Source organism: Orbicella faveolata, unplaced genomic scaffold (assembly GCF_042242905.1).
Source record: "Orbicella faveolata isolate gen_17 unplaced genomic scaffold, um_ofav_v1 contig_46, whole genome shotgun sequence".
NCBI lineage: Eukaryota > Metazoa > Cnidaria > Anthozoa > Scleractinia > Merulinidae > Orbicella > Orbicella faveolata.
In genome coordinates, this window is record NW_028301576.1 from 5,678,973 (window position 1) to 5,696,003 (window position 17,031).

Consider the following 17,031-nt stretch of genomic DNA (forward strand, 5'->3'; position numbering starts at 1 on the left):
CATGCTTTCACCGCTTCTCTCAAATAAAGACCTATCTACGGATAACAGACGTTTGAAGACATCAACATCCAGCATCTAAAGATAATACGCCTTTGAAGAAGTGACGTCAGGACGCACGTGTGGCGAAATGGTCAAAAAAAGCCCCCAAAACAACAGGCACACTATCCTGTCTGAGTGCGGTGTTGAGATCTGATTACTCAACTAATAGGAAATTTCAAAAAATAAACTGCTCGACTCAAGCAACATTTTGTTTAAGCTTTGATCGAAATCTACCTTATAATATTTATAATTGGTGCAATAACACACCACTCAAATAGAGAACGCCGGGTTGACCTAAGCCAAAATAAAAACAATTGCTTTAGAGATCCAGAGACTAGAGGCTAAAGACAAGAATAACACCAAATCAAAACTGATGTACTCCGGTCAGCCTAAACACCACTTTGGTTAACCTGAAGGGTACTCCGTTACACTGTTTAGCGCTTCGGTTATCTTATGTTAGCACTGACTGAGGAATGGTTAGCTTTTTAATAGGGCCTGTGTGTATTTAGCTGCATGTGTCCAGAGTAACTGAGTACGACTTAACATAACCTTCAAAAATATAACTTCAACGAGCTTAGGATCGGTCGGCCGAGGTGAGTACTCTGTGAGTGAAGATTCTTTCCGGCAGTTTAGCAGCTCTAGTAAGCTTGTAATTCTCTTCATTGTTAGCAGCTGTTATTGTTTTAGGGCTAGGTGCATTGTTTCTGTTGTTTGTTCTTTTGTCCTCTCAAAGGGTATCAAACCATTCATGCGAGACCTTACGAGAGCTGCAACATGACCCATTCTTTCTCTTTCTGCCCGAAGAGAGTCTCTCTCCCTCCCCTCCCCCACCCCTTCTCACAGGGTATGAGGTGCGTCGAATCGAGAACTCCAAATACAGCAAGAGTGAATTCGTTCAAAACAAGCGTTAGATTATTTGCTCTTAAACGCATATTTCATTTAACAGCGAGAAACATACAAAAATACCCTGACTATTCTCACTTACGCCATAAAATTCGCTTAATATTATGACAAAATATTTACAAGACTAAAAAATGTTAAAAAATGGTTAAAAAATCAAAACAAACGGCAATCAAACGTTTTCGCCATATATTCACTTTCTTAGGAAGAGTTAAACTACGAATGTTATTTTACTGGATGCGGACGAATGTGATACTTTGGATCCCTCGTGTCTGGCCGGTCGATCTTTGAACTGCAGTTCGGCGCCGGAGACACCTTTCCGTTTAGAGGTAAGGTGATCTCATTTACTTCGTGTGGCCAGTCTCGCAAAACTATCAAGAACTTACTCGCATCGAGTTTAAGATTCTCCGCCAGGGAATTTTCTCTTTCTACTATCCGCGTGGAACTCTCATTTCCGCTTTGGATTCTTCCTGGCCAAGAATGAGCCTTTACCGGGTTGCCTAATGCCTATGTTTTAAAACGAGGCCAGTTCAAAGTCGTTTGGTAAGCATGCTTCTTATCTTGCAAACGTATATTCGCTTCACATGGTTCGTCCCAGGACCCGTTTCGAAACAAGGAAAAGGCAACTATCGAACAGTAGAGTGACGGTAGTTGACAAGATCGAGGAGGAGCAATCGCCCCAATCTTGGGGCGAGAGAACAAAAGCCGTCCTGGTAGCTGGAGTCGTTACTGTCTTGGGGCTGCCAGGCACATTCTCTTCCCATGAGGCAGACTATAGATTTTGTACCGTGTTACAGTTTCATGCAAACGGCCTTTTTGTCTTCGCGTTCGTTGCCGCCTTTGCTCTGTAACCCATGGTTTACAATGTACAGCCTCAACTTGGAAATTGCGCTGCTTGCTATTTACAATGAAAGCTCTTTATAACCGCCCCCACTCCCCGGCCCTGCACTTTAATTTACTCTACTCTCTAGGAATTACTTGGACCTTTCTCTTCAAAGACCGCTCAGGGCGGGGGGTGGGAGAAGTCTTAGGCCTGGCTCGCACATGCTTAGCCGTCAAAGTCAGCGTGGGAGTGCCTGGCTCAGATACCATCGGAAGGGGTGTGCTTTCCTGTACGACGTTGGGTTACCACTGAAACCTGTAGTGATTGAAAGTTCGTACCTGCTCTCGCTGTATCACAGAAAAGGTACGAACAACAGAACTAATCAAGTCGACCTTTCCAGCATCAGCCCTTCGCCAGAGCAAAGTGATGCAAGAAAATGAAACAAATATGATGAAGTAAAGATCTCCACTATGTGGTCCTGCTGAAAACTGATGAACTCTCAAGCCAAGCGGTCAACGCAACAATATGGTGACCGAACTGCTCCGTTTACATGCATAACAGGAGGCCTGACCTGTTCGCTTCGCCGAAGTTCTCAGGGAGAAAAGGAGGAGCCGAATGGGAAACAAAAATGTTATAAACTTGCAAAGAGCGCATCGGTTCTATATCCGTGTTCAACCCTCCCCCCTCCTTTTCCCGGATAAAGGTGTCCTTGGTTATACGCCCACTAGAAACCCCTGACAACGTAGAATAATCCCTGGGATTTTAATCGGTATTTCAGGATAACTTTACATGTATATAATCGTGGCTGGTGCGCCAAGTTACTTCCTTCACTGTACAGCTTGAACATCACGAAATTCATTATGTCATGTCAGCTACGGAGTGTCAGATTATTACGTGTCAAAGAAAATGTCCTGGGAAATTCTTGGAAGGCGGGCGGGGGGGGGGGGGGGGGGGGTCCGGCTCAGCGGAAAGCAGCTTTCTGAGATGCGGATCTGGGATGAGGGTTTCCTTTTGTTTATAGAGGGTTAGAATGTAACCACTTGTCCCTTTTCAGCACCAACAGGCCGATTTTCGTCTCGCCCCTCACCTCTGCCTATTTTGGGCCCTTCTAGAAACGCCCTGGGTGTGTAACTGATCCTGTGCATCAAAGAGACCAATAAATTTCACTCTGGAGAAGGATTCAACGGTTCCTTGATGCGAAGGAAAGGCCCGGCTCCAAAAAAACACAAGAGAGGTCACCTCCGTTTGAGCTCTAAATCGCTGATAAGCCGGAGTCGAGCAAAGCTTCGATGACGGTTTACTAAGCGTTCAAAAACCTCAACTTTACTAGTCTGACCTCGCGACCTGTTTCGGGAGAAGCATTGAGCAACAACCCAAGATCTCGACTCGGTGTCGACTCTTTTCAAGGCGGATACCATCTGAACCATGTATAAATATCTGTCTCACCAATACAAGGCTGATTTGCAACAGAGAGCAGGCATAAACAACCTATGCGCACGAAGTAAGGTGTCAAGTGGCGTTGTTAGGACATCTTACTGCGAGCGCACATCATTCTTACGCTAGCGCGTTGGTTTTCAACAGTTTTCAAAGACGTGTCTACAGAGATAATGAAGAGTGCCACAAAATTGAACTGGTCTTTCTCGTGTATTGGAATGTGGTCGATGGTCAAGTCGGCACGATCAAATTCTTCACTAAGCACGAGATTTAAGTTCCTTGGGTACTGGGTACTGAAGCACTCACTTTACTGTCTCTGCGGATTATTTGATAAACATATGTTAGCATTCATTCTTCTTCTACCCAATAGACCTTTTCAGCGATACGGCGGCCATTTTGAATTCTGTTGTTTCAAATCGCTATTGTGGAATGCTCAGGGGGCAAATTAGTATGTATATGCCCCCGAAGCATCCCGTAATAGCTATTCAAAATGGCCCCCGTATCGCTGATAAGGTCCATTGTTTTACAGAAATAATTTTAAGTTGGTAAGTCGTCGATTCAAAAGTGAAGGAGGCGTCGTGACTGACACGAGTCATTTTTCTTTTCCAGAATTTGTCATATTATTGCGTCAACGATCGACTCCTCGTCACGAGGATTACGATTAGTTATTTATTTTATATTCGTTATGTCTTTTAAGGTTTCACTTCATGTCATTACTATGTTTAGCTTTTTTAATGGTTTATGTCGCATTTTGGACAGCTTGTTGAGATTTCATACGCTCGAAATGAACCAGAGAAGTCTTTTGTTTATGTCAGAAATTTTAAAACGAGAGTGAGTTGGTCACTAGGTTTTCAAAGTGACGAGCATCTCGCGGTATCCGGGATAATGGAAAATAAAACTAGTGTCGGAGGGAAAATTGGCTGACTGAACGCCGGCCAGCGAAAACAATCATTTATTTACTGGTCAATTAAATGCCGTATTATATTTAAATAGAGACTCTCCAAGGTTTAACTCTCGTCCAGCTAACTGAAAAGAATTCATTCGCGTGAGGTTCAGGATTAACATGCATTTCAGGTTTAAATCGCAACGTGGTGAATAGGACGTCGGATAGCTACGGATAAAACTGCAAGCGTTCGTGACTTCGAACACAATCGATGGATGTGGATTCGAATGACACGAGGAAGCTTCGGTTAGGAACACCCACGAACACGGCATTCTGGACAATGAACTAGGAACGCTTCGAAAATCGAGGATTGGCTCGAATGCGCGCAATGAATCTGGGAACGTTTGGGCAGACAAGATGGCGAATGTCGACTGAAGCTTTCTGAATCAAACCAAAATACCGCAGCCATTGAACTGTGAAGATGAAGATGCTCTTGGCATTGCACATTGTCGTAAGAAACGTTAAGTACAGCGCTGTTGAATGACATGTTGGTTGTGGAGCACAGAAGTCTATCAAAATGTTCGATTTTTAACATACACGAAAACGCCGCCCGCCTTTTCGCCTTGTCTTACTCAACTGATCCCAGAAGCGCCGGTACCGTATCCAGTCGTTTAGTCTCCAAGTCGATTTGCCCCTAACCGTTTAGTTCCTAACCGGAGTCGATTAGCCTCCGACCAGGACTCGAAAACATGGTCTATTTCTCGTTTAGTAAGCGCGAATGGGGGCTACTCGGCTTTTGGTTGTGGGCTAACTAGCTGGGGGCTAATCGACATGGGAGCTAAACAACCTACATTTGCCGGTATGACAAGTCTCTCGAGTGGCTCCATAAAAGGCCGGGTGACTGAAATCAAGATCCGAAGATTCTGAACACAGCCTTCAGTTTATCCGTAGCTATGGTTCGGTCGCTGTAGAAGTTATCAAGAGAGCCAAAGGACGGATGTTCGAACTTTTCGAACTCCGGCAGTCAGTGAAACGTCGGATCGGTGAACGTGAATAACCTTTTATTTGCAACAAATAAAAATTCGTCAAACTTGCGGAAAAGAAAAAAAATATTCAAAACATCAACAGGCCCCTCAAGAAAAATGCTACTTAAAAACTTCTAAAAACTTAAACGAATTCTGGAATCAGGCCTACTTTGGAAGCGCTAACACATGTATTCTAACACTCCCGCAAACTACATGAACATTTACTGCCGAAGGAATGAAAGTCGAAGAGAGTCCATAGAAGTCTGTTGATGATGTTGATTATCGTTCGTTATACAGCATTACGGCAGATTTGATGATGGTTTCGGCAACAGTCGTGTAGGACAGACGAACGCTAACATACGCTTTACAATTAACACTGGCTAAAATTAATTATCCGGTACGGTAAACAAACTTCGATCATCCTCGCTGGATTGTGTGGATCGGAATTCCGCATCTCATCACCAGTCGCGGCCTTGAAACGAAATGCAGATTACACAATTAGACAATAGGACAGAATAAGGCAGCATAACATGACGTGTATCCGTTGGGAGGACTACGGTACAATCGAAGGGAGTTGGTAAGGAATGATGATCGTGTTGTCAGACCGGATTTTCCTGCTTCTAAAAGAAAAGAACACTTCAAAAACATACAAATAAGAAGGACCGCAGAGACATTGTAGCACACCGCTAGATCTAAAATATAACATGAGCGGCCAAAAACATCCCAACCCTTTCTATTCTCAAGCTGCTATGATATTCAGTGTAGTTCAAACGTCGAGTTATTGTGGATATCGAAAGCGATATACAACGGACACAGTACATGTGGGTAAAGACCAAAGAAATGAGCCTCAGTAAGCAAGCACTGGATATCCGAGCATGAATTTGCTTAGCTTCAACCTCCATGTGCCATGATTGCTATCTGCCAAGGAAATTGTTTTCCGAGCCAATAAAGACTATTGTTATTGCAACTGTTCTGAGCTCGAAGCGCACCGGAATCCCGATTTCTCGAACACTGGATTTTTCGAACCTCCCGAAGTCGTTTCCCTCTCCTCAGTCGAACACTGAAATTATACCCCAGATGTTTAAAAACCAATCTTCGTTTCTAAAGTGGCTTAATTCTGACACTTTTTCTTGGTCCTTTGAAGGAAATCGACCTATACGACTAAGAGCTGCTGAGGAACTGTGGATGAAACCAAACCCAGTTCTGCTTAAAATAGTGTCAGTGAGTTATAAAAGACACTGTACAATGCTCTCCACCTATCAACATAATATTTATGACACTTCTGGAACTCGCTTCTTCAAACTCGTATTGAATCGCGTTTAAACGAAAATTTCAAAAGGTCACGCCTGAAGATACAAATCTTTGAGTCAACGCTTGTGACTGTATACTTGTCTTCCCTACAGGAGTCTTAAACCTGTACTGACTGTGGTAATTTAGACAATTTTCTTTTACCTTTAACTAGTCTACAAGCTCTTTAAGCCTAAAGCCAAGATCCAAATTCAGCATAGTGTTACTTATGAAAATGCGTATTTTTTGTGGCTCCAGTTAGCCTAGGTGAACTTGCTCAAACTGTAAAACCTCGCTTTCTCAAACTCAATTATCTGGAACTCTCTACTCTGTTGAACTGAAATCCTTTTCCTTTGGATGTACGTTATTAGTCAATTACTATCAGAAAATCAAATTAAACAAATTTTCGTTTCCCTTAAGAGTTCCAGATGGCAGGGTTCAACAGTGGTTTACAGGTGTAGTTCACACATCACAATCTTTGGTAATGATTTGTTTTCTTTTTTTTCAAACAATATTAAAAGATAACTTAATACTATGAGCAAAACTTTGAGGCTGCAGTATCTGCTAAGGACTAAAAAGTACAATTCAAAAGTTTTCAAACTTACCTCCAGAATATGAACCTGAAGAGTAAGGCCTATCAGCTGGCGCCCCTCCACCATAGCCCCCTGCCCTGGAGCGATCAGGGGGAGGGCCATAACCCCGATCGGAGGGTGGGTAACTGCGATCCGGTCCTCCATAGCCTCGGTCACTGCTGCCATATCCTCCACCACTGCTGCCAGAGTCATAACCTCCTCTATCCTGACGTTCACTGCCATAGCTAGCTCTTTCTGGGGGGTAACGATCATCAGATGCACCTCCAGAACTGCTGCCACCGCCACCATACCTATTCATACACAGCAAAACCCAGTTACAGCACAGGATAAAGGAAACAGATAGAGATAATAAACAGACAATCCTAAGGCTGCCATGGTGCCAATGCAAGAACTCTAAGCAATAACTACAACTTCTTGTTCCTGGTTAGTGAATAGCTAACTAGACAATCTTGTAACAGATGGGTATCTGGACTTGCTGTATTTACTAAAATCTTCCTCTGTTCGACTGGTTGCTTGGAAACAGCTCATCATATCACCTGTCCACTATAATCAAATTTACACTGGAGTTGCAGTCCCTGTGTCAGTTTTTTATCCCTGGGCACCTAGCCTCCACTTTCGACACATGTTGTTAAATGGAAATAACCCAACTGAAAACCACGCCAGATATCAAAATGTCCCTTTAAAACCGTACCATCATACATATACACCTGAACAGAACACCAACATGTGCTCAGCGTGCAACTTAGGAGGTTGATGTGTCCTATAGCCTTAGGGGTAGTAAATATTCTAATCGGGCTGGTGTACTCAATGGTTTGTCATTGGGTTAGCAAGGTTTCTCAGGAAAATGATTCATGAAATTCAAATTACAGAAGTTCTGTACGAGGTTAAATTAGTGTATTGTCTAATTTTTAATTACATAACCATGCCAGTAAGGAATTTTTGGTGGTGCTAAAGAGAATGACTTTCAGACTAGTACATCATAGCTACACATGCCCAAAGGGGTTGCTTAAAAATTGGTTTTCTTTGCATCTTGGGACTTGAATAAAACAATTTCTTGTCTCTGATGTACGGATACATGTATATTGTAGTAAGAAATCAACAAAATGATTACCTATCACCAAGAAAATTAGACATTCAAGATGGCACAGTGTTCTAATTAAGGACGTTTGAGTGAAAATTCGTCTGCAGATACCTGTCACCATAGCCTCTGTCACTGGAATATCCTCTATCAGCACTGCTGTAGCGGTCAGAATTGCCATAGCCTCTATCCATGGGTGGACCATAGCCTCTGTCGCTGTTGGAGTAGCTACTTCCACTGCCTACACTACCACCCCCACCACGCTCTGGTGGAGGATACCTTCGAAAATACATCATGCACATAATAACTAACCACTTTTAAACAGTGCTGCTAAGCTTTACCAGAAATATACAATATGTGCTAGTGGTACTGGCTTGTAGCCATTCTATTGAAAGTTCCTTTTTCTGGTTGCAATTAAAAAAAAAAATCACCACTTCATTAAAACTCAAAATTCACTAAAATGAGTCAATCAAGAGTTGAAAAAATTAAAGAAATGCAATCAAAGTGATAATCAACTTCATAACTTTGGTAAATATTAACTTTGTACTACGTGCCACACTGAAACTTTTTGGTATGACAGTTACAGTTTGCACAATCAAACTGCACCTTTAGAGGGTCCTAATCCAATTTTAATCACCATTGATGACCAGGCAACTCCAAATTCTACACCTGGTATAATTGAAATACCTGCTGCCATAATGATCATTGCCATAGCTTGGTGGCCTCTCCCTTTCACGCTCACTGTAGCCTCCACGGTCATAATCCCTTGAGGGGTACCCACGGTCAGGAGGTCCATAATCATCATATCTGCAGGAAAACCACATAGTTTGGTTATTGCTTATCTCTCATACATGTACATTTGTCAGAATACCAAATCCTTCATACCCAGAAAGAAATAAGGTCGTCTTTTTTGTTCAACAATGAGTCGTCATCCAAGTCCAAGTATACAAATGAACATCTGTGAAAGGCAGTAGGATTTATGCAGACCAATGGGAAGGTTTACATGGCAAAATGTAGCAGACTTGAGATTTAAAAAAAGGTACAAGTTTCCGAAGAAATGGTTGGGTTGCACTAGCCGGCACAACTGAAACACTTGGGTATTAAGGTGAAATAATGTCTGTGGTGATTTTGTGAAGCTAAGGTTTCAAGTCAGAGCAAAGGTGTTATATATGCTCACACTTTACTCTGACAACACTCAAATGTCAGTTTCACAAGCAGACTACAGCAGCTACAGTGACTGAACTTGAAGTTGACAAATAGTTAAATATTGAGATAAAAAAAGTTAATGAAGAGAGAATTAGTCTGGCTGGTGTCTGGAAGACATTTCACTCACATGCAGGGCCTCTTTCAACCCAACTGCACTGTTCAAATCTCAGGACCAGCTCAACAGTGCCTGTACTTGCATTATAACTCGGGTTTCCATTGGTTGTATCCAATTTAACCCGCTGGCTTTATTTCAATCAACTTAAATAGGAGTTTTTTTATTTCATTTGTACTGTGTAGAGAGTAATCTTTTCATGACAAAATTCTAACATGACAGCATTAATTTTAAAGTCCAAACAACTTTTTTTACATACTACAACTTCAACATCAAACAAACAATTACAATACCTGTCAGGGGGAGGGGGACCTCTCCGTGGTTCAGGGGGTCCTCGTGGGGGCCCTCTATTTGGAGGAGGCATGGGATCTCTGCCACGAGGTGGAGGAGGACCATCTCTGGGCCTACAGAAGTTTAACAAAAATCAGCATTACATGTATTTAATTTTTAACTACTGGACATACTGTAGCTTGCACAAGAGGCTAATTTAAGTGATTTATTTATTTATTTATTTATTTATTTATTTATTTATTTAACCCATTGACGCCTGTGCCACCTGTAACCCCCCGTGCGAAAAACTCCTCCATTTCCCTGTGCCGCCCGTAACCGTCCAAAAAAAGCACATGAGGACAATTGCCTTTCCTACCCTCCCTGAAGATTTTTTGGTTCTCCTATTGTTCTATTGTTCTTGAGGACAAATAAACCAATCAGAATGGACTTTCTGAGCATATTTTCAGAGGACTTAACGGGTCCTAGAAAGACGGTTTTTCTTCTTAAAATCGCGTGCTCGAAAAGTGCAGGTAATCATGGCGCGTTGCGGGCCAAATCTAAAAAACTTCCAAGGTCTTGTTTTCATTCCTAACACAGATAAATTACTGCTTTGGGCTTTAAAGTAGAAAGGAAAAATACAAATCAATGTTCAGGTGGCCTCAGAATGGAGGATCAAGGAATACAGAGTCCTCAAAACTTTCTGGTGAAGAAGTTTTTCTTCCTACAACTGCCGAGAAAACATGAAGATCGGAGCGCTTTCAAGTAAGTTTCGACGACAGATCGCAGGTTTAAAGCAGCTTTTCGGACTTCAGAAACAAAAATGGTGACGTACATTAATACTTCGAAGTTGAATTCAACTTTTGGAACGATTGTTAAAGCCACGGGCATTAAAATGACTGCAAAAGCGGCAAAAACTCAAGCTTTCGCGTTAGCGTGAAGAATAATTTGAACATGCGGTCGTGCAGCGAAGCACGTCTGCGAAATTTTGAACAATTTTTTGCTTTTAAATAGGTTTCTTGGTCTCAGCTTGAATGAAAATTTATTGTTATTGAACTTCCTTTCGCATTTCTTTCATTTGGTTCCCTGTATTTGGGAATTTTAGGTTTTAAAAGTGAACAGTAACTTGCACGCTGGATTTCTGCATATTTAATTTACAGCGACCTCCAGGTGCTTTGCTTATTTAGTTTATTCGCTTCGTTCAAATATTCTTTCGAGTCTTATTCAGCTACTACAGAACCGCTGAGAAAAGAACTAAATGGCCACTGATTTAACACAGTTGAAATACGACTGATCTCAAAATAATTCGCTTGTTTTTGTCGTCTTTTTGATTTACGACTTTCATCTTTCTTTTGCAGCACCATAATATTTTCGTCGCGTGGCGAAGAAATTACTTCATTTCTTGTTTTCAGATTGATATTTACATGAATTCTTCGCTTTTATTTTTCGTTGTTGTCTCAAATGTTAGCCATTATAGTACAAGAAATTCAATTCTGTTGTATTTGGTTTTGTTTTTGTCCTCCAAAGTCAATAATTAACTCACTTTCGCAAAGTCAATTTTCTCAGCTTCTGTGGGACATTTTGTCACGCGGTAAAGAAATAATATAATTTCTCGTTTTCTCATCAGTTTTACACATTAGGTTGAGTTCTTTTTGCTAATATTTTTTAATATTTTGACCCTTCATTTGTTCCACTTTAAATAAACAACGTCTAAGTTGAAACCTGATCTTGCGTCTGTGGTTACTGCGCATATGGTTTATTTTTGTGCTTTTGCTCGCTCTGAAATATTCCAAAAAACGCCAGGGAATTAGGGGTGGGTCACGGGCAATTTCATTCAGGCATCAATAGGTTAAAAAAAGACTTTTTAAAAAATTAATAATGATGTCTACATATTTGTCCTTAGTTTCAAGCTATTTCTAGTCAAGTCCTTACAACATGAAATCACCTTAAATGTGGCCTAGTTTAACATTATGTGTGTAATTTCTCCTGGTTCCTGGTTATTTTCAAATTGCAACTGTAATAATGAAAACACCCTGTTGTCTTTTTAAAACAAGCTCTTGAATTTCCCTGGCACTATAGTTTCATAGGTATTTCCTTGGATGTAATATGTGTACTTTTGAGATGTTCCTATTCAACCAGGCAGAAACAGTGCACCTAGGAATGGGTTAGGCTTTGATACAGGCACGCATAAATATACAAAAAAGTCAAACTTTCCAGAGCAAATGACAGCAGGTGGCAGTTCACAAAGTGTCAAATAAAGGTTTCCTTCCTAGTCTTCGTAGCAATTTTGTTGAAATTCCTTCATTTGTTATTAGTTGCATGTTTAATGTTTGTAGACTTCAAATAAAAAGCACATTTAATTTGGCAGCAAAAGTTAGGGTTGTCAAAAAAAGCTGTCAACCAACGAAAACACAACCTGTACTTCATGATCTGGAACAGCTTCTCTGCTGTGATGTTCATCCGATTATTTAGAAAACAATGGTAATAGCCACCTATTCAAACACTAAGCTGCCGACTTTAAAAGTTAGTGGCAACCCAGCAAAAGCCATGCACTTTTATCTCGTAGCCAATCACTTGATGAAGGTGCCCAGGAAACATTCAAAGTCACTTTCCCAACTGATGAATTTAAAACCTACATGTACATGTAACCTGCTAGGAGGACCATCTTGAGCAGGACCTCCTGAAGGAAGCCCTCTGAATAGGCTTATATTAAACTAACCTGCTCGGAGGACCACGTCGAGCAGGACCTCCTGAAGGAAGCCCTCTGAATAGGCTCATATTAAACTAACCTGCTGGGAGGACCACATTGAGCAGGACCTCCTGAAGGAAGCCTTCTGAATAGGCTCATATTAAACTAACCTGCTGGGAGGACCACGTTGAGCAGGACCTCCTGGAGGGGGTCCTCTGAATGGTGGACCACGTGGGGGTGGTCCCCGGCCTCTGTCTGAGAAGCCTCCCCGCATCCCTCCACGACCTCCTCGTCCTCCCCTTGGTGCGCTGGATTCCTTATCTCTAGCATACTCCAATGTCATTACATGGTTGAAGAATTTCTGCAATTTATAGGAGATTGCCCAACTATAAGACCATGGAAAAGTGCAACACTCCACTATTTAAGACATTCTGTTGTTAATCCAGGGGTTTTACATAAATTTCCAATGGTTTACATTTCATTTCTATTTACATTGTTTGGTAATCATTAAAGCAAGCCTTCACAAATAATTCCCTGATAGACACCAAAAACATTTCACCTTCAGTATTTCAATTCAGGTCAAAAAGAAAATACTTCCCCTAGCCAAACTGGCATGCTGAGCACAACATGAATTTCTACTATGCTATATACCGAGCAAAGAGTTTCCAATTATTCAGGTAAAATCAGACATTGCTCTTGTTAGACAAAAAGAAACGAACACATTCCTTCTAAGAAAATATATGCATACACACCTTGCCACGTTCGCCTGCCATTGTCTCCATGGCTTCCTTGGCATCTTCCTCGTTAGTAAATACCAAATACCCGAAACCACGGCTCTTATGTGTCTCACGATCTGTCACAAGTATCACTGAAAAAGAAGTTTAAAATCATATACAACACTCTAAAGGTTGGCAATTAATCAATGCAATCGCTACAGAAAAAGCTGAGCAATCCATATACATGCACAAGCTGGGGGGAAGAAGGGGTGGGGGAGGGGGGAGGGGAGCTGCAGCCCCCCAGTTTCAGAAATCAGTAAAGTTTTTCAGGCAAAATGCTCATTATTCTGGAAATACATGCAACTCTTGGGAGAAAACATTCCAAAGGTTTCAAGGCTTGCAGGCTACTTTCTCTGATGTTTGCCTTGCCAAAACAGACTTCAATTCAAATGATGAGGGATGCAGTTATCCTGTTGGGGAAAAGCCTGCACATTATATTGGCTAAATGTATATCATGGAAATGGAATATCTATTCACAATTTCCCATTAACAAACATTGATGAAAGAATCCAAGTGAACAAAGACCAAGAATCTCGTTTTTGTGGTGGCTCTGAAAAGAGCCATTTGAAACTACTCCACAAAGATCAATTTTAAAAATATTCTTGAGTTTGTTTTTCATTTATAGATTTCTGTTTTAACAATGTTGTCAACCAAGGTCATGGGGTAATTATAACAGTTTCATTAGGTGAAAAAAATGTTTTCACTGTAATTTGAGGGTGTTTGTATCCTATTTCAACGCTCGTGCATTCTGGCATTTTGTAATTTTTTCAGGCAAGGTCATCACCCCTAAAGTCTGAAGGTTTCTCTATGCCCATGGAGCAATCCTTACAACTACATGTATGTACCAATTTCCATTAATCACCATGTGATCATATTGCTTGTTTGTAAAATATCAACCAATCTGAGCCCTAGGGTCAGATCCTAACCCTGGTATCCGCATGAAGGTGAGATTTCAAGTCCAAGGTAACCAGAGGTTTTTCTTTCTCGCCGCTTCAAGACTCGTGTTTGCCACTTTGCCAAAAGAAGAAAAATCAAGAAAAACCTCTAGGACCAGTGTAGCTTCATGTTTATTATCAACAATATTACATTGACCCAAGATTTCTTTGGTGTGATAGTTGACGAGGGCACAGTCCAAGTGAACTATCATGCATAGAAATCCAGAGCGAATAATCTTGTTTTAGTACACATGTAAATCTACTAATCTTCAAAACTTAATCCAAATCCTTTTTAAGGACACTTCGAAAATGCAAAGCAGCAGCCACCAGTTTGTCAACAAACGCACACTGCTAGGCTACACACTATCCACAACAGAATAATTAGTGAGTAGCATAGCCAATCAGAGAATGACGTTCGTGGTAGAACGTTGGTACGGTAGATTATACTAATAGTTGATTGATGGACACCAGATATCGCAATGGTGACCGAGTGCGTGCCGTTGAAATCTGTTTGCTGATGTTTTCTTCCCTTTTTCTCACTCTGGAAACATCCCGAAGAAGTATTTCGTTTAAGACAATAGCCTACAGATGCACAATGTTCGACGCCTGTTTGACTAATGCACAAATTTCACTTATTTCACTCGAAAATGTGGTCGCTCAAAACGCACAAGTTAATTAATTCAGGATTACTCGTCCATATTATTTTAAGTTTTTGAAAATTCAAACACACAATAACATAAGATGATAGAAAACGTATCACGCATAGTGTGTTGTAAACTCGTAAACGATTAGACTTATATGTAAGTTTTAGCTTATAATTCAGCAGCCTTCAATAGCTTATGTAATGAGCAGTTGGCTTATTCATACAAACCTTCTTCGATATGCCAAAAACGAGAGAACACATCTCGCAAGGCTTTTTCGTCCACCTTCGGAGGAAGGCCTCCTACGAACAGCTTCCGTCCTCCATAACCGCCAGTCATGTCTAGTTACAAAAAGAATCTTGCTTTACAACAAGAGAACTACAACAACCCTTCCAAAATGTCGCCCACAATCGCTCGACGAGACGCCGGAACACAATCGAACACCACGTGCTCCAACCCTTGATTTAAACTGCTCTCTGATTGGTCAATTATATCCCAGGAGCTCTCTCCTCCGCAGAGGTTTCCAATGGGGCTTTCGCCTGCACTCACTACGTACAGCGGACTCTCCCCACCTAAAACCTGTCAGAGCCTCTGCGGAGGAGAGAGTCCCGGGAGAGCGAATCAAAGAGACCGATAAAACGGTCTCATTCAATCTCGTTCCCAGGGTCTCTCTTCTTTCCGTCCCACGGAGCGGAAAGAAACAGAGACCCTAGGAACGAGGTTGAGGCCCAGGAAACAAGGAAATCACATCCAAGAAACATGTCATGATCGCCATGAAGATGGGACACGATGATCTCAATTTTCGACGTTCACATCGTGTGCACTCCTCATGCAAACTGTTTCCGGCAGTGCACCGACAGAGTTTCGTCACGTCCGCAGGTAGCCCAAACTCGTTCGCTGCAAGGCCATTTCGCTCCAATTGGTTTTGTTACAAGACGTTCCACGCTCGCGATGGCCGCTATGTTGAGCTAAAAAGTTGTCAACATATTGTATATACATTTAGCACCTCATTAAGATTTGAATTTTAGAATTTGAAGACGTCTTGTGAAAACGATCTATTGTCAGTATCTCCAGTAGTGCTACACCACTTCAGTGCTTCTCTTTTAAAAGCACAAATCATTTAAAGACACGCACTGAGTAAAACATCCTTTGGATGAGAAAACTCCTACAATCCCAAAAATTAAAACAGCACAAGTTTTAACTCTTTAGAAACTCTGTTTCGCAACACCCGCTCGATCGATTACATTTTTTGACTCTTCAACCAGAAAAAAATAATCCGTCTGCCTACGGCCAAAGTTCAAGTTGCCTGAAATAAATAGAAAACAGTACTCTAAAGCAGCACCAGGCAAAAAATATCAACCCAATAACTTTCTATTTGCTGACAGAAATATACCTGATTCGCATCACTTCTCAATTTAGGGTAGCCTGCGAACGCAGACGTATTTCCGGCTGTCACTTGATTCCGCCGAAAAATAACGTCTGCGAACCCGAGCCAGAAAACGATTTCTGTGACGTAGGAATTCTAAGCCAATCACAGTTTAGCTCAAATAACCCCAGAACTACTGCGCGAGGTATTCGCTGCGAGGAGCACTCGAGTTTCATTCTATCATGGAATCTGATTGGCCAAGGAGAAACAAAAGTCATTACTTCACAGAAATCGTTTCCTGGCTCGGGTTCGTAGACGTTATTTTTCGGCGGAACCAAGTGACAGCCGGAAATACGTCTGCGTTCGCAGGCTAAATTTAGGGAGAATACAGGGAGAATCAATTATTCTCGGTAGATCTTGCTCTTCAAAGACGAACTTTAAAAATTCATGCAAAAATACATGCAAATGCGAATTGCGAATGTTGTGAATTGTCACGTTGGTAAGCTACCACGTTGGTAAGTTACTTTTATAGTAATTGTAAGTAGTAACGTTCTTGTAAATTGTCGTGCTCTTAGGAATAGTTTTTATTTTAATTCTGAATTTATCTTAGCAAATATAATAATTGTAAGTAGTAATGTTATTGTAAAGTAGTGGTGCGTTTTTGTCATGAGCCCCTGGCTCGGGAGATTGGGCAACCACTCCCCACGTATACGACTCAAAATCAATTTACCTTACCCTACCCTTATCACACTCGTTTGGTCTCACCATGGATATAACCTGCAATGCAGGCGTATTTTGGCGAGCGAGCGAGCGCATTTTGATCAAGAGAGCACCATCTTGGATTTATACCCGGAAGAGGCTTAGGGAGAGACGGAAAAGCGTCCTAGGGAGTAGTGGTGAAGCTGAAAGACTGAAGTATTCCTCCCCGCCCACACTAGCAAGTCTAAATAAGCCAGAGCAGTACGGGAAAAAACAAA

General features: G+C 41.5%; 1 protein-coding gene across 1 annotated transcript; it reads right to left on the bottom strand.

Annotated features, from left to right (window-relative positions):
- Positions 1 to 5,123: 5,123 nt before the first annotated feature.
- Positions 5,124 to 15,123, bottom strand: LOC110069184 (uncharacterized). The gene is made up of 8 exons (XM_089278488.1): positions 14,919 to 15,123; positions 13,089 to 13,204; positions 12,507 to 12,697; positions 9,674 to 9,784; positions 8,750 to 8,869; positions 8,177 to 8,341; positions 6,997 to 7,274; positions 5,124 to 5,576 (listed from the first exon to the last, which is right to left on the bottom strand). The coding sequence occupies exons 1-8, from the start codon at positions 15,025 to 15,027 to the stop codon at positions 5,563 to 5,565; spliced, it is 1,104 nt and encodes a 367-aa protein (XP_089134614.1). The 5' UTR covers positions 15,028 to 15,123; the 3' UTR covers positions 5,124 to 5,562.
- Between the last annotated feature and the right edge of the window lie 1,908 nt (positions 15,124 to 17,031).